At 42.1% G+C, this 26532-nt stretch overlaps 1 protein-coding gene across 5 annotated transcripts in view; it reads left to right on the top strand.

Annotated features, from left to right (window-relative positions):
• Acsl1 (acyl-CoA synthetase long chain family member 1) overlaps positions 1-10333 on the top strand; it is a 59530-nt gene extending 49197 nt beyond the window's left edge. For all 5 annotated transcript variants that reach the window (XM_076853694.1, XM_076853697.2, XM_076853696.1 and 2 more), the window contains 9 exons: positions 503-637; positions 1491-1586; positions 2603-2675; positions 4251-4339; positions 4967-5083; positions 6433-6576; positions 8040-8141; positions 8257-8328; positions 8620-10333. In XM_076853694.1, coding sequence (XP_076709809.1) covers positions 503-637; positions 1491-1586; positions 2603-2675; positions 4251-4339; positions 4967-5083; positions 6433-6576; positions 8040-8141; positions 8257-8328; positions 8620-8760 — 969 coding nt within the window. In that variant the 3' untranslated portion in view covers positions 8761-10333. The remainder of the gene's footprint in view (positions 1-502; positions 638-1490; positions 1587-2602; positions 2676-4250; positions 4340-4966; positions 5084-6432; positions 6577-8039; positions 8142-8256; positions 8329-8619) is intronic.
• The last annotated feature ends 16199 nt before the right edge of the window (positions 10334-26532 follow it).

The following is a 26532-nucleotide window of genomic DNA, read 5'->3' as shown; positions in this document are numbered from 1 at the left end:
TTTTATCGGCCAAGTAATATTCCATTGTATGGATATAAACATTCTATTTAGCTGTTCCTTCATCAGTGGTCATTTGGGTCATTTCCAGCTTTGGGCTGTTATGAATAATGCTGCTGTGAACATTGGTGTGCACATTTCTGTGTAGGTGTGTTTTCATTTCTCCTGGGTCTGTACACCTAGGAGCATAATTGCTGGGTCATAGGATAACTCTGCTTAACTGTCGGAGGAACTGCTGGCTGGTTTTCTTCCCTCTTTCCTCTGTTCTTTGTTACTTAGTGGGGATTAAACCTGGGGCCTCATGCATACTAGCCAAGTGCTGTACCACTGAGCTACATCCCCAGCCTTGCCAGATGGTTTTCCAAAGCAGCTGCATTGTTTCCATCCCAACCAGCAGTGCGAGGGTTCCAATTTCCCCACATCCTCGCCAGCACTTGTTATTATGACTTTTTTTATTCACGTCATCCCATCGTTATGAAAACCTTCTTATTTCTTGCTTCATTAGATTTTTGCACAAGCAAACACCACACTGAAGCGATGGTTGTTGGACTTTGCCTCCAAGAGAAAAGAAGCAGAACTTCGCAGCGGCATCATTAGAAACAATAGCCTGTGGGATAAACTCATCTTCCACAAAATACAGGTAACAAACAGACCCAGCTATGGTTTCTTATGTAAACTCATTTGGATTTCAAAATTTCTATGAGGGCTATTTTCTTAAAAGATATGAAGGCAAGGGAGAGAATGGTATGATTTTATTCATTCTTTTTCTTTTTTTTTTTTTTCTGTATCGGGGATTGAACTCAGGGGCACTCAACCACTGAGCCACCTCCCCAGCCCTGTTTTGTATTTTATTTAGAGACAGGGTCTCACTGGGTTGCTAAATACCTCGCTTTTGCTGAGGCTGGCTTTGAACTTGCGAGTCTCCTATCTCAGCCTCCCCGGCTCCTGGGATTATAGGTGTGCTCCACCAGGCCCAGCTGGTTTTATTAACTCTGATACATGTCTAAAGGTTAAGGGCAAAGTCATGAACTCAGTGTCCAGGGTGCATCCGGACAATATTGTAGTTAACGAGTGAAAAAAGATTCCTTTTGAGTCTCCATTTTGATTTGACCAAGTATGTCATTCTTGAGGTAATTATTCTTAAGCTTGAGTGATGAAGAATGTGCAATGACATTATGTCCCCCAGTAGTGTCCAAACTGGTCGTTTCCATCAATCTGCCACCATCTTGTTTTAATTCCTTAAAGTACCTGCAAGGAGTGGCTTAGTTTCATACTTGTTGGGAATGAATGGGTTAATTCTGGGCAGAAACAAACAGGATTCCTGTGTGAATACCTGTGGGTTCTGTGTTCCCAGGGGGAGTCCCATCCAGTGCCACCTGCAGAGGAGCTGGTAGGTTAGGGCACAGGGTCCCAGGCCGGTATCTTTGACGGAAGAGCCCACTGACTTCCAAATATGTAACCCTCACCTCCTCCTTCTCTCTCCACTTTGCAAGTCGAGCCTGGGCGGGAAAGTCCGGTTGATGGTCACAGGAGCTGCACCCGTGTCCGCCACAGTGCTGACGTTTCTGAGAGCAGCTCTTGGCTGCCAGGTGAGGCCCTTCATGTCACTGGATCATCCCAGTCTTTATAGAGCACCAAGTCCTCTTCCTTACCAAAAGTCAACTTGTTTCTTTGTGTGTGTTGTCAGTTTTTAAAAATGGACAAAAACTATGTCTTATGGTGTAAGACTTGATGTTTTGATATATGACTACATTGTGTAATGGCTACATCAAGCAAATTAACATACATGTCACCTACGATGCCCTTTTACGTGTGGTGAGAATATTTAGAATCCACTTTCTTAGCAATTTTGGAGTACACAACGTGTTGTTATTAACTAGTATCACCATGCTGGCAGTAGGTCACGTGAACTTTCTCCTCTTACCTGAAAGTTTCTGTCCTTAGACCAATGTCTTCCCAGTCCTCCCCGCCCTCCACTTTGTATCTGTATATTATTTTTGTTTGGAAGATACATTTTATACTAGATTGTTTGGAGAAATAAGTGTACGTTGTAGTTGTGTGTGTGTGGTTGTGTGTGTATACATATACATACACAAACATATATGATTTCACCATAGGCAGGGAAGATGGATGGGCTGTGTAATTTTTTCTAGGATAAGACTCAGCCATACCTTTAGAGTCAGGCAAGCAGATATAGGAACACACCTTAAGAGAGAAACCTGCCTGCAAACCATGCAGAGAACCTGTTTGAAAGGGGGAAGGCAGGGGAATGTAGTTAACGATAGGACATGTGCACGTCACGCGTATGAAGTGACAAAGTGAGAGTGCTCCCAGGTGAGGAGTGACCAGTCACGAGGGGGTCTCCCTTGCTTGTCCTCATGGACGACGGATGACGGCTGGTGTTTGGCATGCAGGGGAAGGGGAGATGTTTGGGGGCACGTTGTGCTTCCTGAGTGAAGTTCAGACTTTGCAATCAGCCATTACTCAGGAGTTAGTGGAACTTGATTACTTGTGCACTTCCTGCAAAGGCTGACTGTCCGTCCCCCTGCGCCCCCCCCCCCCCCCCCCGCCCCGGTTAATAATGTCTCCTCTCTTGGTGACCCAGTTCTACGAAGGCTATGGACAGACCGAGTGCACGGCCGGCTGCTCTCTCAGTGTGCCTGGAGACTGGACAGCAGGTAGGATTGACGGAGGGCCATTTTCAGAATCTTATTCAAATGGGGTTATTGAAATGTTGGAATTGGGTTAATCATTGATCAGCTCATTAGCCAACTTAAACAAGTGTTAAGCCTCAGGTCATTCAGCCTTGAGGCAGACAGTCTTATAATTCAGGCAGCCACGCGGAAATGCCCTTCTGCTCCTGTGTCCAAGTGTGGTAGCATTTTGGGAATCTGACTGTCATGCCAGGTGGCAATAAGTCTTTGTCTGGATCCTACAGGCTACATCTGAGGGAGGCTGTCTGGCCCCGTAGGGCTTGCAGGTAGCAGATTAGGGTCTCATCATTTGCTGGTAATTTTAATCCATACATATTTACACCATGGTCTATGCTATGTATTGGGACCCTAGATAGGAATAAACACAAGTTCTTTTTCTCAAAAGGGAAAAAGGGGAGGACAAATACACAAATAATTGACTGAGCACCTGACATGGATAAGCTTTCTTGATGGATGCTGAAGATGGACATTATGTGAGGGTAATCCCAACAACGTCCCTGTGAGATTGGTACCATCTCCTGTGAGAGGAAACTGTCGATTGTTGCTTAAATAGCATGTAAATAATGGAGAACAATTTACACAGCATTATCTCTTGGAACCAGGATTCCAGCCTGAGCTGACTGCACATATTCTGTGCTTTCCTCTATGCCATGTTGGTAGTTTATTCTACACTGCAATTAATAAAATTCCCTGATTTATTTGGTGTTTTATACATATCAGCACTACCTGGTAACACAGATTCTAGCACTAAATAATAACATACTTCTACTGGAATGAATGCTGATAGTCTATGAATCTTCTATATGGTGTTTGTTTCATTTTTAACCTCAGGTTTCTTAACAGTCAAAGAATTTGGCATAGTGATCTCTAGATGTTAAAATTGTTAAGACATGGACATTGTTTGCAATGCTCTTTAAATGCATCTGATAGCTGTCATTTTTGTTTTTGGAAAAGACAACCCAATCCTAACACCCTTTGACAAGAGAGGTAAATTGACAGTGGAAATAAGCACTGTCCTGTCTGAATAAACTTAAAAATGTAGAAAATGTTTGTCCGTATTTAAGGAGATAAAGACAGTATTGGTCAGAATCAGATGGTGCATGACAGAATAATCAAGGTTTGCCAGAGCTGTGTATATTCTCTCAGAACAGGGATATGAAGTTTGAGGGCTGGGCAAATAATGAGTGTGGTCAGTCAGATCAAAGAAACTAGGTTAAAAAAAAAAAAAGTTTTAGATAGCATGCTTCCAGGTATTTGTGCTAACTAAATCAGTTGCTAAATTATTTATACTTTGAAAAAATAATTCAGAGCCTCAAATTTGGGTAAGGTCCAGAAGAAATTTTTGAATATTTTCATCTGCCTTCTAGGAAGAAACCTTCTTAAATTATTTTACCAGGGAGAGAATGGCTGTAACTGCAGAAGCCAGAGTTTGTAGCAGCTTTATGATGAATGAGGCTTGTTGGTTGTAAAAATGCTTTGTCCTGAGGATATTAGCCGTAGCCTCAGGAATGATCGTTCTCTTATTTAATTCATGCACAGGCCATGTCGGTGCCCCCATGCCTTGCAATTTTATAAAACTTGTTGATGTGGAAGAAATGAACTACTTGGCTGCCAAGGGCGAGGGCGAGGTGAGTGAAACCCCGCTGGTCACTGACCCGCCTGGCCGTCTCCCATAATAGCTGGCCACTCTGAGTGCAGCGCCTATTCCCAACACGGCTCAATAAAGCTGTTGAGCTCAACTTTATTGGTGATCTTTAGAGTCCAACAGGGTTCTTATTGAAGGTACATTTGTGTTTCACTCCCAAGGGGTCAGAAGACAGACGCTAATGCCTGCCTCCTGCCAGACATGGCAGGGATTTGGGCTCCAGAGCGATGGCAGAAGCTCAAGTGGCCCAAGTCCTCAGGGCAGCACATCTTCTGTTTGCTAATTGCCCTGGATACCTATTAGGGAGCCACTGTACTGGGTGCAAAGCCTAATTATTTGAAAGTGATTACATCCTCTAGGGGGCTTCCAGCAGGAACCTAGGGCAGCAAGCATTCGCCCTGTAATTTGATGGCAGCGGAGGTAACAAAGGGACATAGGGACCTGGGAGGTGCCTCCAGGATCTTGATGGTTTCTAGTAACTCCCTCTGGATCCTGAAATTCAGGGCTTCCTAGCTAAAAGTGGGGACATACCCATACCCCTGTTGTTGGGAGAAGCCCCAATACATGCTATTAACAGATTCTTTTTTTTTTTTTTTTTTTTTTTTAAAAGGTGTGTGTGAAAGGGCCAAATGTATTTAAAGGCTACTTGAAGGACCCAGCAAAAACGGCCGAAGCTTTGGATAAGGATGGCTGGCTGCACACAGGAGACATTGGAAAGTGGCTGCCAGTAAGTTGTCAGCTCTTCTTCTCACACACAGTTTTGTTCCCTACGGGGGAGAAAATATCCACCAGCTGCACAGCTGCCATGAAACAGTGACACCCTCCATACTCTGTTTCCCTTTTCACTCGTTGAATGGTACGTTGTAGACAGGCTTATACTCTGACCATAATTGTTTAGGAATTTGACTTTAACGTTAGCAAATGTGTTTTGTTTGGATGCTTAACATTAAATTCTGGTGGCTGCTTCCCACTTGAAATCCAACAAGAATGGCATTTTAAACTATAAGTGCTGCGCCTTGATAGTGGAAATTCCCACAGTCACTTTGTGGCAGGCAGTCAACTGACACTTCCCAAAGAGCCAGGAGTGACCCGGTCTCCCCCAGGGATGATGAAGGATCTGGAATTCTGCCTTAGTGTAGTAAACATTTCTTGAGCCCTTACTTTGTGCAGAGCATGGTGGAAAGATAAGTCTGTGCCTTGCTCTCACAGAACTTGACTTGTGGGCTAGGGATGTGGCTCAGTGGTAAAGCGCCTGGCATGCATGAGGCCCTGGGTTCAAATCCCCAAGCACCAAAAAAGAACTTGACTCATGGCCAGTCAAAAATGTATGTGCTTTGGTACGTATACACAATGGAATATTACTCAACCATAAAGAAAAATGAAATTATGACATTTGCCTGTAAATGAATGAAATTGGAAACTATCATACTAAGTGAAATAAGCCAATCCCTAAAAACCAAAGGCCTAATGTTCTCTCTGATGTGTAGATACTGACTCACAGTAGGTGGTGGGGATTCACTGGATTGGACAGGGAGGATTGGGGGATGGGAAGGGAAAAGACAGTAGAATGAATCGGACATAACTTTCCTATGTTCGTAAATGAATATCCAACCAGTGTAACCTCACATCATGTCAACCCGCAAGAATAGATGTTATACTCTATGATATGTCAAATATGATATGTCAAAATACATTCTACTGTCATTGCATAAGTAAAAAGAACAATTTTTTTAAAAAAAGGAATATAAGTACCTAATTCAGGTAGGAGGCCAGATGAACGTGCTGAAATAAAGGGAGCAATTGAAACACTCCTAGTGGGCTGACAAGTCACTGTGCCGGATGGAGAAACAGTGTGGGAAGTCCCTTTTCTATATCTGTACCTGGCCAAATGGCAAGTTGATAAAACTCTCTAAACCTTTGTCTCCCCTCTCTGTAAAATGGGATGATGACTGGCCTCTCTGAGATGATTTTGGGGTGAAAGGATAGTGCAAATGAAATGCCTTGCATTGTATTGTGATTGATGGGTGCAAACCAGGTCAGGGACCCACTCATAGCCCCTTCCTCTCTGGTAAACAGAATGGCACACTGAAGATTATTGACAGGAAAAAACACATATTTAAACTGGCACAAGGAGAATACATAGCACCTGAGAAGATTGAAAATGTTTACCTGCGAAGTGAACCTGTTGCTCAGGTGTTTGTTCATGGAGAAAGCTTGCAGGTATGTACTTTCTAGGTTGAGAACTCTGTTGCTAGGCCTTGCTAGTGCTTTGGACTGCAGGTGCTTTAAATGTGATTAACAGAGATAAGCGTGCATTGACTTTTGTATCTGACGTGCTAGAATATCATTAACTCAATAAATTGATTTTTTTTTTTTTGTTGCTTGGCATTTCCTGCCCAGAAAAGATTTTTTTTTGTTGCTGTTGTTGTTTTTGCTTTCTCTTTAATTTCTTGGGGTTTTATTTGTTTTTGTTGTTATTGTTTTGTTTTTATTTTTGTTTGGAGATACTGGGGATTGAATCCAGGGCTTCACACATGCTATATCCAGTGAACTACATCCTTAGCCCCCTCTTTTTTATATTTTGTTTTGAGGCAGGATCCAGGCTGGCCTAGAACTTATGATCCTCCTCCCATGGCCTCCTAGTAGCTGGGATTACAGGCCTGGATTTTCTCTTTAATTTCTCTATTTTACTTTTTAACTTCAGTGGTCTGAATACCAATGGTAGTATTCAGAATCCTTGGGGGGGGGGATAATATATATTCTTCATTTAATTATGAAAGAAAATAATGACAATATTATAATAAAGTTTAAATTTTCAATCTTATTATGCCTTCTAAATAATTTTTGAGCAAATGGTAGCTATGAGCCAAGCAAAATCAACATTTCAGTGGGATGTAAATTTGACAAAATGTTGGACAGATGGTGGCAAAAAAAGGATATCTTGTTTCCCAAAAGTTAATCTTTGGACAAATTTTGAAATTGAAAAAAAAATTTATCCTAAACAACTCAGTGACACCTTGTCTCAAAATAAAATATAAAAGAGGGCTGGGGGTGTGGCTCAGTGGTTGAACACTCCTGGGTTCCATCCCTGGTACCAAAAAAAACACAAAACAAACAACAACAAAAAAAAAAAAAAAAAAGAAAAATCGTTTTAGAAGAATATGTTCTTTCTTTTAAGAGAATGAACTTTTTTTCAAGATTGCATCTACTTTTTCTTAATTTGCTCTAGAATCTTACCATGTTTTTGATTTTTGTTCAATTTTATTTTTGCTAAGTTGTAAAGACTTAGAAAGTTTTATTTTTAAAAAAATGACTTTATAAATTTTCTTTTACTCTTTTAAAGGCAGTCATCCAATATATCTGTCACCTTGTTTGCTCATTTGACCCTGTTTTATTTGTATAAAATACTTTTTCTTTGAACAGAATACATGAAAGTAAATAAAAAAATGGGGTTTAGTTAGACTTCGATTTCTAGTGCTTCTTGTGAAACATTAGTTGCAGAATTCCCTATACTATCTGAATTTTAGAGCCAGGGGCTGGGTGACAGGGGTACACTCTCTTTAAGAGAGGGCCCATAGTTTTTGTCAGGCTCTCCTAGGGTTCCATCATGTGGCAAAATAAAGAACCACTACTTTGGAGCCCTTGGACCAAGCCCTGTAATAACTCACTTGTCTGTGTTCAAGGCCTTTCTCATAGCAATTGTGGTACCAGATGTTGAGATACTGTGTTCCTGGGCCCGAAAGAAAGGCTTTGACGGCACCTTTGAGGAACTGTGCAGAAATAAGGTAAGGCTCTGAAGCGTCCAGGCTACCTTCGGTTTCTCCACTCTGTATTAAATGTGCCTGCGGCTCTGCACAGACCTCCAACAGAGGAATGATTTCATTTTTCTTATGTTATTAGGACGTCAAAAAAGCTATCCTAGACGACATGGTGAGACTTGGGAAAGATTCCGGTCTAAAACCATTTGAACAGGTATGACTTTCATTGATGTGAAGGTTGTTTGCCAGTAGATTAGAGAAGGGGATAGGGTGACCCAAAGAAATACACTAGGAGTAGCTTGACGGGAGGGTTTTTTACCCGAGGGTGAGACTCCTGTTTTCTGGGGGTCATGACACACTCCTGAGTTCTGTCCTAAAGCGACACCACGGACAGGGAGCCTGCAGGGGTCCTCATCCCCTCCAGGGGCTTGCCTGCTGCGGAGACTCTGTAGGTTTGTGTGCATCTTGTGCTCCTCCCTCCTTTAACAACCTGGCTTATTTGCAGGTCAAGGGCATTGCTCTGCACCCTGAATTATTTTCTATCGACAATGGCCTTCTGACTCCAACGATGAAGGCGAAAAGACCAGAGCTCCGGAACTATTTCAGGTCACAGATAGATGAACTGTACGCCACCATCAAGGTTTAATGGGAGGCAGAGAGCTCGGAAGAAACGGCGCACCTCCACAGTCCCTTCTTCTCTGATGGCCTTCACGTTGGTGATTTTGACTGCAGCGAGCTTAGGGAAGGAAACGTCCGTGTTTGACTTGTCCGCGCGGGGTCTTGTCATAGGAATATTAGAGGAAATGGAACACTGCCTTACAGTCACCTGGCGTCGCAGACCATGTTCATGGTGAAACACAATTTCCAAAATGAGCCTTAAAAATTGTAAAGGGGAAATTTATAAAAGTGCTAAGTTATTTAAGACTTCCTCAGTTAATAATAAGGTGGGTGTTAAAACTTCTTCTTGTCTCCCTGTTTTTCTAACCAAGGGGTTAGGACTGTGCTGTTTTCTGAGATGTCTGCTACTTGCTGCAAAATTCTGCGGCTGTCGGCTGCTCTGACTAGTGCAGTGCACTCGGGGGAAGTTGTCCCCTTAAGAACAAGAGCAACTGTCCTGGCTGGAGAAGGTCACAAGTGGACCAGAGTTGTCGTCGTCTTTTTTTTTTTTTTTAATAATCCCTGCCACCTTCCCTTCCCCATCTCACACAACCCTTCTAATTTCTAAGGGTTCAGAACAGTCCCCTGTTGTTCCTGCTGGGACATAAATTTCTCAGTAAACCAAAGGACAGATCCACCTCAGAACATTGTGGGTGCTGAGGCTTGGAAGAAGGGTGGCTTGTCAGAGCAAATGGCTTCTCACTCACACAGCAGGATTCTTTTGGACTCCTCCAGATCTGGTTCCCTCCCTCCATCCTTCCCAGGGGTTATTTAAAAAAAAAAAAAAAAAAATCTGCCTTAGACTCTGCAGTGAAGACGGCATTTCAAGAAAGAATCACCTGGATCTACCACGCTCAACTGTGATGCCTGAATAACTCTCACCACTTGATCTTTACTGAACTACTCACTGTTTGTAATGGCCAAGGGGTTTTTAATGTGGTTTTCCTATCAAATGTTGATGTAGTGATTCAGTCGCTTCCCCCTCCCCAAAATGAACTCTCAGGCAAAACGTGTCTGCAAAAATATTAAGGGAGTATATACACTTGGGTACTTATTGAAACGGACCGTAATAAGCAAATGTTCTTATATGGTAATACTACCTGACCTCTAGGAAATGTATTTGACAAGCCAAAATTCTGGGATGTAGAAATATGGGGGGAAAAAAAGATCACTTCCTGGTTTTAACTTCTCAAGGATTTTTTTTTTTCAAAGTTAATTTGGGAAATTAACAGCATTGCGCTTTATTGACAGTCTTTGCCACATTTGACCGAATCGAGCCGTCGTTTATACATTTAAAGCCACTGTTGTTGGATATGTGAGAGTACATGTATTATACAAGCACAACAGGGTTTGCACTAAAGAATTGTCATTGTAATAACACTATTTGGTAGCCTAACTTCATGTGTGTATTCTTAATTGCACAAAAAAAAAAAATCAATAATTTGTCACACTGGGGTTTTGAATGTTTGCTTTAAGTGTTGGCTATTTCTATGTTTTATAAACCAAAAACAGAATTTCCAAAAACAATGAAGGAAACCAAAATAAATATTTCTGCATTTCAAGTGAGTGAAGGATCTCTTTTGATGTCAGGTTTAACACATGGGACGGCCTGTGATGTGTACAAGCAAAGAGGAAGAATGGCCCTGAGCTTCACATCCCTCCCATCAGTTTCCTGCCCTGCCCAGGTGTTTTCCTTTAACTCAGTCATTCTCGGACACTTCCAGACTCTGACCTGAGCCTGCCAACAGGTTGTCTCTGGCAACAGTCCTAATGTGTTGTGGAGAAGAAAATCATGCTGTGGATAACATGGACATTCCTGAATGGAACTTCTTGGTTGAAATGCTACATTTCAAGAGACATTGGCAGTGATTAGTCATGAGCGGGGGGTTAATTCTGTTATCTTTCAGTAATTCTCTTACTATAGAACTATTTCAGAAGATATCTCAGATATAGCAGCCAACTTTTCCTTTTTTCCTCTATCCCTATCTTACTCCCTGTTACCATTTTAAAATTTTCCTTTTCCGTGGATATTAATTAACTCCTAATTTTTTTTTCCCAAGCTTGTTGTTTTAAATCAATCTTCCTTTGTCACTTAAGTTTTTATGTTTAGTGTGTTTTGTTTGTTTTCCTTCCTCTGAAGCCCAAGCCCTATGCACATATCACTGATAAGGCTTGTCTTAGCCCTTTTTTCTGTTGCTTTAAAAAAATACCAGAGACTGGGTGATTTGTAAAGATTAAACATTTTTTAGCTCATCATTCTGGAAGCTGGTAAGTCCAAGAGCATGATATTGACATTTGGTGAGGGCCATCTTCCTGTGGGACTCTATTATATAGAGTCCCAAAGTGGTACTGGATATTGTGGCAAAAGGGCCCCCAAGAGCTAACCAAGCTGACTTAAATCAGACTCTCGTGATAACTAACCCACTTCCCTATTGCCCATTGTGTATGAATGGGTGAACCCATTCCTGAGGGCAGGGGCCTTATGACCCAATCCCCTCCCAAAGGTTTCCTCTCTAATTATCAATAACATAGGACTTCGGGAATTAAATTTCCTTTTTTTAGGGGGAGGGGGAGTCCTGAGGATTGAACTCGGGGCCTCATGCATGCTGGGCAGGGACTCTACAACTAAGCTAGATCCCTAGTCCTTGGGAATTAAGTTTCCAACACATGAATTCCGGAGAACAAATATTCAAACTCTAGCAAGGTTCCTGGATCATTCTGCCTTCTTTAGTTATGAAAAGCCTTGTCTAATCTTGTCTTACTTTCCTCTTCCTCTCTTCCCTAACTACAGTCTGAGGTTCTTGGGAATAGGCATTACCTTCCTTTTCCCTCCCTTAGCACCTGAACAAAGGGCTTAGAAACCAATAGATGTTTATTAAGTAAGCCTTTTAAACATGCTTGAAATTTTGAAAGTTCCTCTTTCCACTGGGTCAAAAATAAACGCTGGGGCTTGTTTGATTATGGTGAAATACACATACAGTTGGCATCCTAACCATTTTTCAGCATGCATTTCAGCAGCAAGTACACACACATTCTTGCTGTCTCCTCATCCATTCACAAAACTTTTCATCTTGCAAAGAAGAAGCTTTGCATCCACTGAATGATAACTCCTGCATCTCTTGTTTCTGTGACCGTGAGTAAATACCTCCTTCAAGTGGAATCTCACAGCAATGCACAAAAGTTCTGTTTTCCTAAATCCTCCCTAACCCCTGTTTTATGTTTATGTGGTTATTCTGTTTCTGTTTTCTTATCATCCTAATGAGTATGAAATGGTATCTTGTTTTGATTTGCATTTCCCTTATGATCATTGATTTTGAACATCATTGTTTGATGGCCATTTGTGTATCCTCTTTGGACAAATTTTTATTCAAATCCTTTGCCTGTTCTAACACTGAGCTACATCCCTTGCCTTTTTTATTTTTTATTTGAGACAGGGCCCCGCTAAGTTGCCTGAGCTGTCCTTGAGCTTGTGATCCTCTTGCCCCATCCTCCTGAATCACTGGAATTACAAGTGTGCACCACCATGCCCAGCCACCCATTTTTAAAATTGGGTTCTTTGGGGTTTTGTGTTATTGAGTTACAGGAGTTCTTTGTATATTCAGGCTATTAATCTGGAAACACTGTTTTTTTAATTCTTTCATGGTGCATTGATTGGGGTTAGTACCTGCTCAGCAGCACTGAATATACAATGGAGCTTCTTCCTACAAGTCAAAACTGCACCTCAAAAGCCCACTGGTCCCTTTCTCTCTCTCAAACCCTCCTCTTTAATCAGTACAGGAAACAGGAAATATGATTGACCACAGCTGGGTTTTGCCTGACGGAGAGGCAATGGTTTCTTCCAACCAGGGCTCCTGCATCTGCATGTTAAGCTTCTTTCAGCAGCTGCCACACAAGCTGGTTCTGGTGGAACTGAGCCAGGAGGCCCGTGTGAGGAAGTGGTGGCAGCCCAGCTGGCCCCAGTAAGGACACACCCTCGCTTTATTTCTAAATTGGAAAAGCAGTTTGTTTTTTAAGTATATTTGATGTTTAGTAAATATTTTTGCCTTTCTCCCTGGCTTTAGACTTACTTAGGAGAATAATAAACTGCACAGTGTTGCTGCACACCAAGCACGTTTTACACAGATTAGCCCTTTGTATATTTCCAACCTTTTGAGCCAGTTTCTGCCTGTATCCCCAGTTTGAAGATGAGCAAATCAGCACACACCTGTTTTGAGCCACATCATGCACCTAGACGGAATAAAGCTGGCAGTCTGGCCGCAGAGGACTCTTCACCTCAAGCTACAGATCACTCTTCTTTCTTCTCTGTTTATGGCAAGGTCTACTTCCAGACAAACTGAGCAGCGGTGCACATGGTTTGGTTTTTTGGTTTTTTGTTTAGTATTTTATGAATTGTTGAAGGACCTTTATTTATTTATTTATGTATATGTGGTGCTGAGAATTGAATCCAGGGCCTCACACATGCTAGGCAAGCCCTCTACCACTGAGCTACAACCCCAGCCCAGTGCCCATGGTTTTGATTGCTATCTGACGGTTTTCCTTTGTCATAGCAGAGGCTATTACCACTTATTCTGGATTTATGACTTAAATTAAAAGTCAACAATTATGTACAATGGTAACCCCAAATTCACCAAGGACCAAAAAGCTGGATAGAACCAACCACTGCCTGTTAGGAAGAAAATTTGCATCGAGCTGGGTCACAGACATTTTGCAGGTTCATGCTGTTCCTTAGAACTTGTAGAAATTTCCAACTTTGGAGGTGATAACAGCTACAGATATTGTGGATGTAGTATGCAGAAACACATACTATGCTATTTACCTACACGTTTAATTCTTCCCAAAACCCTGTTAGGTAATCAGTCCATAATTATGTATTTGCCATCTGCTAAGTGCCAGGCCCTGTTCTATAGGGACGCAGCAGTGGGCACAGCAGACCCCATTCTTGCCCTGGAGAAGCTCAAAAATGGAGGTAGACAGTAGTAAGGAGCAAATGAACAATTTAAGATAGTGATAGATGCTTTGAAGAAAACACTTGTATTAACATTGTTCATTTTTAAGTGGGGTGGTCAGGAAAAGTTCCCATAAGGAGATAACATGGAAGGTGATAACCTGAAGACTGAACAAGATCCAGCTTGCAAAACTTTGGGGAAAGTTTTCAAATAAAATAAATGGTGAGGGTTTGGAGTTGTAGCTCAGTGGTAGAGCACTTGCCTAGCACATGTGAGGCCCTGGGTTCGATCCTCAGCACCACATAAAAATAAATAAAGGTATTGTATCCATCTATAATTTAAAAATCTTAAAGAGTGAGCCCAGAGGCCCTGGGGTGAGAAAGCTCAATATATTCAAAGAACTGAGAGGAAGCTGATATAGCTAAAGCATCATAAGCCAGGGAAAGAAAGGAACCACCCAGTAGCTTGGGAGGCTGAGGTAGGAGGATCACAAGTTCAAAGCCAGCCTCAGCAACAGCAAGATGCTAAGCAACTCAGCAAGACCCTGTCTCTAAATAAAATACAAAATATGGCTAGGGATGTGGCTCAGTGATTGAGTGCCCCTGAGTTCAATCCCCAGAACACCCCCCCCCCAAAAAAAAAAAAAAAAAAAAAAAAAGAACCAAAAGAAGTTAGAGATTCCTGATAATCTGGGCTGGTAGCCCTGAAAGAAATCTCAATTTTACTCTGAGCTCAGGAGGAAATCATTGAAGGCTTTTGAGGCAAAGAGGTATAGTCCCTGGATTACCCATTTGGAAGACAAACTCTGGCTGCTTTGAAAAGATCTAGAGAATGATAAGAACAGAAGCTTGAAGAAGACCAGGTAAGGACCATAGAAAGAGGATCGCTTCTTGAACGAGTGAAGAGAACAAAAGAAAATGGGAAAGTGATTTGGAGGCAGAAGTACTGCATAAGGGGACTCAGAAGAAGCGAAGGTTTGGGTGTAAGCGTAGCTGGTAGAGTTGTGCACACGGAGATGGGGAAGACTCGGAGGTGCATACACTTAAGGGGAAGGACTCCAGAGCTGGCATTTGGATAGTTTTCATTTTAAGTTCCTGCTAGACCACCAAATAAAGATCCAGATGAACCTGTAGCTCAGAAGAACACATGGAGCTGGAGATAGCAATTCAGGCAGTCATCAGCTAGAGAAGGTATTAGAGCTGCGAGACCTCGTCAGATAATCCAGAAGATGTATGGATGGGCAATAAAGGAGGGCCTCAAACCTAGCACTGAGGGTCTCTGATATTTGATTGGAAGTTTAAGGAGCCACAGTGGGGGGGTGAGAATTACCTTCTGTGCATCAAGGTGGAAGAGTGTAAGCGTGGCAGGCCTGAAGCGAAGAGAGCAAAGTGCTTGGGAAGATGGTAAGGGGCACCAATTCTGCCACATGCTGTTGGAAGGTGGAATAAGGTGGGGACACAGCAAAGGGTGGCAGCTGTGAAAATAACTTGTTTCTGTGGAGCAGGGAGGATGGTGCTGTGGGGCAGTGGCTGAGGCATGAACTCCCAAGAGCAGCAAGAAGAGCAAAAAAGGGCTGGGGGTGTGGCTCAGTGGTTAAGTGCCCCTGGGTTCAATTCCCAGTATTAAAAAAAAAAAAAAAAAAATCTCCTTTTACTATGAAGGACATCAGATAAATGGATGGTAACTGGACAAAGAAGGGTGGTTAAGAGGTGAGATTTTGCAGGTTGTGGTGGCTCTTATGATGAAAGACATTAGAACCTAAAGACTGGCTGATAAAAATGATTCAGAGGAGAGAGAAGCTGCTGGTTTAGGAAAAGTGAAGACTGCAGCCCAGGGAGGGTGTCAGGGCTAGAACTGAAGTTAGTGGAGGCACTGACCAGTGATGAGACTTCTGTTGTGGCAGGAGATGGGAGACCTGGGTCAGGTAAGGGGAAGCGCCATGGTGAATAGAGCAGAAAGGTTAGAGAGCGTCTCTCTGAATACTTCATTATGAACTGTTATTTACTTTTTATAAGTAAAAAAAAAAAAAAAATGACACTGGGAAAGATCAACTAACTTGTCCAAGGCCAGATGCCTAATAAGAGGCTGAGCTGAGGTTTCTGACTCCAGGGCCTCACCCTACCTGGGCCACTCGTTTTGCTGGTCCTTCTCCTCCAGGGTGTGAAGCCCGGTGCTTTGAGCATTCTGAGCTCCCTGTCACTGCTGAATGTTTTCTTAATTAGCCAATCCTGAGGTGCAGCTTAACTTTCCATTGTAAACATACCGATTGCAACTGTAAGTCAGTTATGCCGTCAGGTAAAGGAAGAGAAATGCCCTGGACTGTGGAATTTCCTTTATGTCCTTTGTGTTTTCAGCCACATTTCCAGCTGCTGTTTCCTCTCCTGGCAGCCCATCCCTAGCTGCTGACGTGAAGCAGGCAGACAGAGGGCCGAGGTTCTGGTAGCACTGTGGCCAGTGAGGGCCCCTGGTCAGGCCTAGAGCACCCCTCCTATTCTACCTCCAGCCCCCTCCTCATTTATTGTGAAAAGTAGCTGCAATTGTGAGTCTACTACAGGGAATGTGCCTGAGATTCTCAGCACAGAGGAACCTTCTGTCCTCAAAGCAAGCGTGGTACCAAGTGCTGACAAGCCTGGGCTCCAGGTTAGCCTAGAACTGAGGAATAGAAGATCCTGTGGGGCCACCTCCCGCCCACCCAACTCCCATCAATACGGCTGTCCTTTCACGACTGTATCCCTGATTAGATTCCAAAATATGTGTTGCTTCATATTAAACTCCCTTCTCCACTCCCACTTTCTTACCCATATATTTGGCTTAAAAAGCAATTTTAAACTTCTTTGCATCACTGACTTGCTCAAACAGCAGAAGTCTTGCTAGATGAATTTTGCTCCTAAGCAATGTTCTTCAGGTGCAGAGGGATTCTGGTTTTGGCTCAAAAGCAGCATTTTTTGCCACCACAAATGTATTTTGCATAGAAGTTCTTAGTTACTCTTTTTTGTTGTGATTTTTTCACAGGAGAAGGGGAATAGTTTTGACTGTCAAATTTCTCAGACCAAAAATGACCATGCTCAATCATACTAAGGTGGCTGGATTCCCCCCCCCCCCGCCCCAGAACTCTGGCAGCTTTCCTGCTGTGCTTGTGGCTTGGGAAAACCAGGGGGCTGAGTAATGGGAGTAATCCCAACACCAGTGCCCTGCTGCAGGGGTGGGTAAGCACCACACACTGACGGGGCATGTGGGAAGCATGTGTGAAAACCAGTTTGCTCACATTGTATATTAAGCAACATGTGCCAAGGCTGAGGGACTCCCATTTTTGGGTCTCTAGCATTCCCACACCCACTGATACTGCCTTCCCCCACCCTGCTGGTCCTGTGCCAGCTCCTCAGCCCTACCCAGTCTCAGTTGTCAGAGGGCCATGTATTTGAGAGAAATTTGGGGCTGGCCCAGGCAGCCCCAGACACCAGGTCTTATTGATATTTTCTGTTGTCTATCAAATCTGGACATTTTCCATTGGGCATGGTGGCACATGCTGATGATCCCAGCTACTCAGGAGACTAAAGCAGGAGGATCATAAGTTCAACACCAGCCTCAGCAACTTAGTGAGATCCTGTCCCAAAATAAAATTAAAAGGACTGGGAGATAGCTCAGTGGTAGCATGCATGAGTCCCTGGGTTCAATCCCCACTACGGGGGGATGGGGGTTAAGAAAGAAAAGAAAAGTCTGGCCACTTCCCTCCATTCCTCATGCCTACTACCCAGTCAGGGCAGAAGTCATCTCTTGTGAGGACAATGGCAGCAGCCTCTTAACTGGCCGGCCACCTTGTCACCTCTCTAGATCTCTGCTAACTCACCTACTTTGTAGTAAGAATGATTTCTCTAACTGACAAGTCTTATCATATGACTCCCTCAGCTTACTCTTTGAGAGGTTTCTTATTGCTCTCCAGCCTGAACCCTTGATAGAGCCAGAGGAGGGCTTCTTCACAGTGCATCACATCGTCTGAGGAGCTTAAAATGCAGATTCAGATTCAATGAGTCTGGAATTGCCATTCTGCATTTCCAACAAGCTCCAGATGGTGCCAGTGCTGCTGATCTGGGTACCCCCCACTTTGAGGAGCAAGGAGCTGAAGGAGCCTCACTTGCTTCCCTTGCCTCATCTTTTGCCACCTCCCGACTCTGTCCCAGCCCTGCTGAACTTATTCCAGCTCCCAGAATGCATCATGCTCTTGCTCTCTGCAAGCCTGCTTTCCTTTCTCCTTAGAGCATGCTCTTACCCTGGCCCAGCTGACACCTATGCTGTTTGTTCAGTTGGATTGTAGATGCCATTTCCTCCAGAAGACAGTCATACATGTCTGCAGCCTGGCAGTAACATGGGGTATGGTGACAACATTTTATGCTAAGGCACAAGGTCAAAGGGATGAGGGAATGAGCTCTAAGTACAGGGCAGAAGCCAAGCATGGGGACAGGGGCTATGTCCTCCTAGGGAACGTTCTAGGCAAAATGGTTCTGTCACCTGGGAAGCCTGTTTGATGGGGGCTGCCTGTTGATGGTGACTTTGGCTGTCTCATAGTCCCTTCTCAGCTGAGCAGGAGTTATTGAGGTAAGGACACTGGTTGTTGGGAACCAGTAGGGCCAGCCTGTGTGTATTCTCAGGCCACCAAAAATAATATCTCAGTGACCAAGGTCATTAAAAAGGTGAAAACTTTTTCAAAAAATTCTTTTCTGATGATAGTTTGAGGGAGAGTTGTACAGACAACTGTAAGTAGAAATTTTATTTTTTTTCCATATTTTCCCTTCATTATTTCCCAAAGAAAGTCTTTTTCCTTGGGGTGTCCTTTGATTTTTATTTTCTCTTTCTCAGCTTAAGTGCTCACTTGGCCCATTAACCTCAGCTTGAGTTATAATAAAATTATTTCCTAAGCAGGTTGGAAGTCTGCTATTCCTTGGCTAGAGAAGTCCTGGATTTTCCTGGAATACTCCTGCCAAGATTCCAGCAGCAGCTCCTCCCAGCCCTTCGGGGAGCTGGAAATGGAATCTGAAACACGTGACATTGAACGGTTATGATATACTGGTCAGACCTATTTAACCACGTGATCTCAGCTTGGGCAGGAACACTGCCAGTCAGGGCTGGAAAAAGTAGGACAACATTAGTTACAGAGAAAATAAGTTTAGTCATTGGGTAAGAGAGCCAAGGCACTGTTAAAGAGCATGTGACATGTGAAGGAATCTAATGTCACTCAGTTTGCTACAATGGAAAATCTTCTTGCCCTCCAACTTGAAAAGACACTGACTAGTACTTCCTTTCTGGGACTCATTTCCTCTTAAAGGGAACAAGCAAGAGAAAGTCTCCTCCTTCCCTCTTCCCCGCCCCCTTCCCTCCTGGGACATCTCTATTTGTTTTGCAGTGTCATAGTCACAGAAGTTGAGCAGTTGGTCTGTTTTAAACAGATAACCACCTGAGTTTAATGAAATGCAAGTTGAGTGAGATATTCCTGTTTACCCAATATTTAGTAAGTACTACAGGAAGGTAAATAACAAAGTAGAAAATTTTGAGAAATAAAGTATTTTCCTCTCCACAACAGAAAGTCAGAGTCTTTGCTTTAAGGGAAACTAGAACAGATTTGATGAATTATGGAAGAATAGAAATCAGGTGAAAAGAAAAATGAGCTAATTATTGGCAGTTAAAGCTTCTAGACTTATTAATCTTCTTGAACTGACTTTGAACCATTTTTTTTTTAACTGATATTTACAGGTTTGAAAATGAGTAGATCAGTTCTCCCATTACATTTTCAAGTCTCCAGTCCCTTTCTTTATCTGCCCTCTGGTGGACACAGTGTTGAACAGAAAATTCAACAAAACTCCCTAGAAAAAAGCAGAGGCAGGTTCAAGAACGATAAGGGACCTGCTCCTCACTCTTATCTTCATGATAATTCTTTAAGATAAATAATACTCTTATTTGAACATCAAACTAATAATTCCAAAACATAAAACTAAAATATACATCAATCTATTCCTCAGGGAAGCTTATATTTCCATAGGGAAAGGTTCATACCCAGTCACTCACTTTATCCCAAGCATCCAAGAAGTTTTATAGTTCTTTTATTTTCTGTAGTTTGTATTATAACAGGCAATAGGGATTCTTTCCCATTTCCCAAAATGAAAGTATTTTATATAACTTAAGGACCATCACTCAGATGTCCTCCAGCATCCTGAAGTGACCTATTCTAAGAAATCTTCAAGGTCTCTCAGAAGTTGGTCATCTTGTTCTAGGTGTCCTAGAGTAGGGGTAACCCCACATTCTCCACTCCAATATCCTCAGCCCTCTTCCCACATATATGCTTCACCCCATCCTGAACAATATCCTTCATTTTTCACCACCCCCTAGACAGCCATACAAGGTGGATGAGCTTGGCAAACATTTGCAAAAATAACTTTGGTGGAAAGAGCACAGTACAACATGGGCGCCATCTTAAAAAACAAACAAACAAACAAACAAAAAATCAGAAAATACTGTCACAGCTTCCGCTTCAAAGTAATCACTATTCTTGTGAGGCATTTCTCGTTGGCTGGAAACTTCCTTGGCTGTAGTTTGTCTGCTGGATCCCTCCTCTTCCCTTCACTGGAGTTTTGACCAACTGGCCAGCCTCCAGCCCCTACATTTCCAAGAATGCCTTATAATGAGCCTTTTTGTGATCCATCTCTCTCCCCAACTAGGTTCCACCCCTGCCTTTACCTATTCAGAAGCTCATGAAGGTGCTCGGCTTTTCATCCTCAACGATACAGATGGCCAAAAGAAATTATGAGATTGCTATTCTGCTTCAAATTCTTTGGCATGGTTCTCACATAACCTCAGGCCAGAGCAAATGAGGCGTCTTCTTCCTATGACAGCTCTGTCTTGGTTTATCATGCTACATCCACCAGAGAGATCCCAGAATTTCCCTTTCCCTCTGCTTTCTCCTCACCCAACTTGAGAGTCACTGTCCTAAACTGATAGTTTAACTGAGAAAGCAGCATGATGGGGAACAAAGATGAGTTTGGGTGGAGAATAATACCTAGACTGAAATTCTTGCTTCCCCGACTACAACGCTAGCTCTATAGTCTTGAGCAAGTTTCAGCCGTAGACTTGAACTATCTATCAATGAAGCTTCTATTTTCCCTTTCCCAATATCCATCCCTCCCACCCACTTCCTGAATTGCAGTGAGAATCCATATGGTTTCAGGAAGCTATAGAACATATTGCTTTTCCCTGGCCACAGGATTGGTTCAGAGTAATGTGATTGTTAATGTTATGCACCAATGTGGTTATGCTACAGTGCCCAGCTGATTGGTTAGACATCACTCTAGATGTTGCTGAAAGGTACTTTTAGATATAACTATCATTTAAATTATTAGACTCTGAGTAAATAAAGTAGATTACGCTTCATAACGTATGTGAGCCTCATCCAGTTAAAGGCCTTAAGAGAAAAAGACCAAGGTTTCCTGGAAAAGGAATGTTCTCAAGCCTGCAACAGAGAAACCCGAGTTCCTAGTCTGCTGCCTTCAGAATTTAGACTCAAAACTGCATCATCAATACTTACCTGAATTTCTAGCCTGCTGGCCTTCCCTACAGATTTTGGAGTTGCCAGTTCCCCAGTTTATGAGACAATTCTTTAAAGCACCCTTTCCCATAAATACTGGTTCTGTTTTTACGGAGAATCCTGACAAATACAGGTATGTGTGCCAGTCCTTTTTTTCTGAGAATACTGTGGTACAGCAAGGTTCTCTTAATGAATGGTAGAACTCAGATATGAGACTCAGAATGGCTGCTGGGTGCAAGTTCTGGCCCAGACTCCGGGGCTAGCGCAGGTACCACCACTAGCAAGTGGTGGGACCTCTTCTTAGAATCTATAAATTGGGATTTAGTGATTACCAACTACATAAGATTATTGAGAGCATTCAACAAGTTAATAGATAATAAACACTCAGAATGATGCCTGAATCATTGTAAATATCTAGGAAATCCAGGCAATACTGATGATATTGATGACAAGAAAACTCAGCCTGAGGAAAAGGTTAATGTAGAAGAAAGGCAAGAAACTGGAGTCCAAACCCAGATTGCTTCTCAAACCTCTGGATTAAACTGAGCTTGATACTTCTGAACTTTTCAGTGACATGTGCTCAAAATTTCCTTTTATTATTTAAACCTATTTGGGTTAAATTTTTACTTCCACCCAGAGTAGGGAATCTCCTCCTGCCTAAACAATTGAGCAATTTCTTTTCTCAGATATGCAAGCACAAAAGGTTTGAATGACTATACCACCCTTTCCCAGAAATAAAACTACCTGTCCACTCTCCTAAGGGTAAAAACTTGCAGTCGATCCAGAAAACCTGTTTCTATCCATCAGTGGGAAACTTCCTTCAATATCACAAAGGTGATTTATCTTTCAATGGCAGTTGCCCAAATGATTTCTGGGTAAAGAGAACCTGCATTTCTCTGAAGAGGTAACAGGAATGGCTACAAAAAAAAAAAAAAAAAAAAAAAAAGAAAAAAAAAAAGAAAAAAAAAAAAGAAAAGATTATTTACTTCTGGGAAATGCAAATCGGGAATACAATAGGATACCATTTCAACTTACTAGATAGGCAAAATGTAAAAGTCTTGAAAATTCTAAGTATCTACAATATGTGAAACCAAGAATTCATATACTGCTGGTGAGAGTATACATTGTACAGTCTACAAAAAAATGCGTAAAAAAAATGGCATATCATACAAAGTTGAAAATGTCTGTAGCCTACATAGCAGTGATATCACTACTAACTCCATCCCTAGAGAAACATTTAGACACATGGCCTGAAAGTTTTGCACAAGAATGTTGAGTTCTGCATTGTTGATAGTAGCAAAACACTAAAATTGATGTATCCATGCACAACAAAATAAAAAAATAAAATGGTTTATTTGCTTAGTGCATTTCAAGGATAATGAAAGTGAATGAACTACGGCTATATATAGATGTTGCGTACAAGTCTGGATGATTACAAAATTCATAGCTTTGGGTAAGAAAGAGCATGCCAAACTCCCACAACCAAAGGCAGCAGGAAGCTAAAAGCCAAATCCTGTCCATTTCCAATGCATTACACTAGACACCTGCGCTAGGACTCCAGCGGCAGGCGACTCAATTGGATTTGGATCCGTCATTTTTTGTCCAGGGCCCACCCTCTGATTCGCGTAAGCAGTCCACCTTTTCCCCGCCCTCGAGGCCTCAGGGCTTTGGAGCTCTTAAAAACTGGTGCGGGATCCTGGTGAGAGTGAAAGTCCTGTTAACAGCAGGTTGAGAGGCGTGGTCTCCGGCTCCCTTGTGGTCTTTCGACGCGTCTGGGTTGTCTCTCTCGCTCCGGGTTTTCTCTCTCGCTCGGGGTTTTCTCTCTTGCTCCAGGAGGGGCGGGGCCGGAGGCGGGGCCAGGGCCGGGGGCGGGGAATGAGCCCTGGGCCCGCCCCGGGAAGAGGCCTGGGAGGGGCTTGTGCGCATGCTCGGTCCTGATTGGCTGGTCTAAGCAGCGCGGAGCTCGGCGGGAGTTTCGTGGATCTGGCGGGTTCAGGAACCAGCCCCATGGCTCTGCAGTGGCGGGTTAGGTCCCCGGCGCCGGCATGGTAAGTGCGGCCGACTTTCGGAACCCCAGGCCTCGACCGACTTTGTTTTCTGCTGGCCTGGTCTGTGCCTCGCGGAGTTGTTCTTGCTGCCACTGAAACTTATCCGAGCGATCGATTGTTCAGGGTCTGTTTCCACTTCTGTAAAACCGGGGTAGCAACAGCCAGGTGTTTATTTACTCCCTGAGATTGCAGGAGTTAACTGTGGGCAGGAGGCAGAACGTTAGCTAGTGGTAGTATTGCTTTGTGTGTGTGAGTCTCAGAGTAGTTCAAACAAAATATGCAGCAGATACTTGGAAGTACCTTTCATTTGCCAGACGTTACCTCATGGAGGGAAGTTTACACTCTGGCTGGGCGTCCCTACTCGTATTTTCCAAACGCAGCTGTTTTTGTAGTAGAAACTACAGACCATAAAAATAAACCAAATTTCTGGCTGGAGGACTAAGCTGCCGCTTGTTATTATTAAATGCCATTCCAAGGTGGGTCAAGCCACTTATTTTTATCAAAAGGGGCCATGCACTTAAAAATAGATTGCAAAAAATTGATCTAAAAGATTAATTTTTATTGGATGCGTTGGCGAGTGCCTTGCTGGCGATGTCTAAAGCGCATCCTAGGCCTTGTCTGGACCAGACTAGCAGGTTGCTAGGGAACGCTCCCAAGACCGCACCCCCAGGAGTTCCTCCAGATCCTGGGTCGACCCCTTGGAGAAGGCGTCCTTTGTGTGGCGATGGAGCAGGGCACAGCTGTGAGTAGTTGCTTGTAACCAGGTGAGAAAAATAGAAGAGAATAGAGTAGCCTGGCACCTCAGCTGAAAAGGGTTAAACTTTCTCTTAATAGGCCAGTAGTTTTTTCCCCCCCTTTGGGGGGATAGGGGTTGAGATTCATGAAATGTGTTCATACACAGATGCACATACTTCAGAATCTTACATATGGTTGTCACAGATGTTTCCATCTTTTGGAAGCCCCACCTGGAATCCAGCCTAAAGCAGGGAGGATCTTTGATGGGATGTTTGAGCCCAGGCAGGTGAAATAGTTTAGATTAAGAAACTTAGGAGATTCTAGTTTTTAGACTTATTTATGTTACTTGACTGAACCCCAGAATGATAGTCTGTAAAATTACCGTAAAACTTTCTACCAGGTTTTGAGAATCAAAGCCTGGAAATTTGTTAGAAATGCAAAATCCCAGACCTCGCCCCAGGTTTACTAAATCAGACACTGTGCTAGGAATGGGTTGACTCCAAGCAATTTTGTTTTACAAGCCTGTTACATCATGCTCATGCCTGCTAAAGTTTGAAAATTACTACTCTAAACAGTTTTCCAATTTTTTCTTTTACAGTAATTCACAGAAATGATATTTTACATCACATATAGTACATACATAACAAAAAGTTTATTAAAGTACTATACCTTAAAACAAATAAAAAAATTATTTATAAAAAAAAAGTACTATACCCAGTCCAATCTCATATCTCTATTCTGTATTTTTTTAAAAAAATGCTAAGATGAAAAATCTTTTAAAATATTATAGGGTAATAAAATGAACTATAGATAATTATGTCAGTGTTGAATTACTTGATTTTAGAAATTGTATTATGATTATGCAAGATAATTCCCTCTTTAGGAAAGCCATGTTGAAGTACTCAGGATTAAGGGTGCAGTGTCTTCAGTTTACCATAGACACACACCACAAACAGAAGAAGCAAATGAGACAAAATGTAAACAATTGTTGGATCTGGGTAAACAATATACTGGGTGTGTTTGTATTACTTTTAAGTTTGAAATTCTATCACACAAAAAAATACTCAAAGAAATACTGATTTGTCTACTGACAAATGAGTATTTGAAAAATAATCTGCATGATGTATTTTAAAGTCAGAGCCTACGTACTGTATTATACCAGAGTATCCCCTGGTACCACTCTGCAGTGCCTGGTATGTGGAGGATACTCAGTAAGTATTCAGTGTCAACTGACAATGTTACTATTGATAATATGCTATTATATAATGTTTTTCCTGTCACTGTTATTTCTAGTTTATTAAAGTCACTAGTGTTACATTTGTTTACTTTAAGCTTGTTAAAATTATGCAGCTTTATCCTTTTTAACCTCAGTGCCCCATGAAGGAATATTAAGGGTTGGAAAGAAGGCAGGCTTTAGATTGGAAGTAATGTAGATTTTAATGCAGGCTTCTTTCCATCCTGGCTGTGTATTGCTTTGGGCAAGTGCACATCTGTAACATGGGATTTGCTTCTACCTTAAAGGACTATTAGAGTTAAATGAAGAAATGTAGGTACAATAGCCAGGCATAGGTTGGAACAGGTGTTACGTGCCTAGTAAATGTTAGCATGCCTCCTCTTGGCTCAGTTGTGCAGAGATAATCAATCATTGTTGATTGATGAGGACTTCAGGGACAGAATAACAGCAGGATTAGAAGTTCTCTACCTCCTTTAGAGAGAGAAGTGTTATTTTATAAATTGGCGATATGATTTGACCTATAAAAATACAGTTAAATTTGTGGTATACAGGTTCTGCTTGCTAAAAAGGATTTTGCCATAACCTAAATTCCACTGGATACGTGCTATTAGTTCAACTAATGAGGAACGTAATTTGGAAAGAAAATGCTTGGAAAGTGTCACAAGTTACAGTGTTTTCCCCAATTACTTAACACATTTACTAACTTTCCCTTTCATGTGTGTGTTTTCTGTTTAATAGTGCAGGATATTCAAAGAATGCATTAGGAAGAACACATCCTATGAAAGATGTAAGTTATCTTTTTACATTTCTGTGTAATTTTCTCACTGTTGACAAAACAAAATAACATTTTGTGGGAACCTGTTTTGTAGACCTCTCTTGGTAAACTCTGTTTTATTATTGGGAAAAAATATATTTCTTTGCTTCCACTTTTTCCAATATGATGGAGAAAATAACCTTTGTTAACATTTTAGAAAGTGCTTTTTTTCCTATGGCTAAATTGAATTTATTTTCATCCAGATAATTGACATCATGTTAAAATTGTGTCACGTATATTTTGCCATTTTTTCATACATAGCGATTTTTCCATGTTACAGTTTTCAACACTTGTTTATGACATTCCACTTAGTCCCCATATAGTTTTATCTTTCTTCAGGAGAGAGTTTTAGAATCGGTTAAAGGTAGGTATATTTCTTTAATGCCCATGGTAGCTGATTTCAAATTATTCTCT

Source organism: Callospermophilus lateralis, chromosome 4, assembly GCF_048772815.1.
Source record: "Callospermophilus lateralis isolate mCalLat2 chromosome 4, mCalLat2.hap1, whole genome shotgun sequence".
Taxonomy (NCBI): Eukaryota; Metazoa; Chordata; class Mammalia; order Rodentia; family Sciuridae; genus Callospermophilus; species Callospermophilus lateralis.
This window is presented reverse-complemented; position numbering and strand designations above follow the sequence as displayed.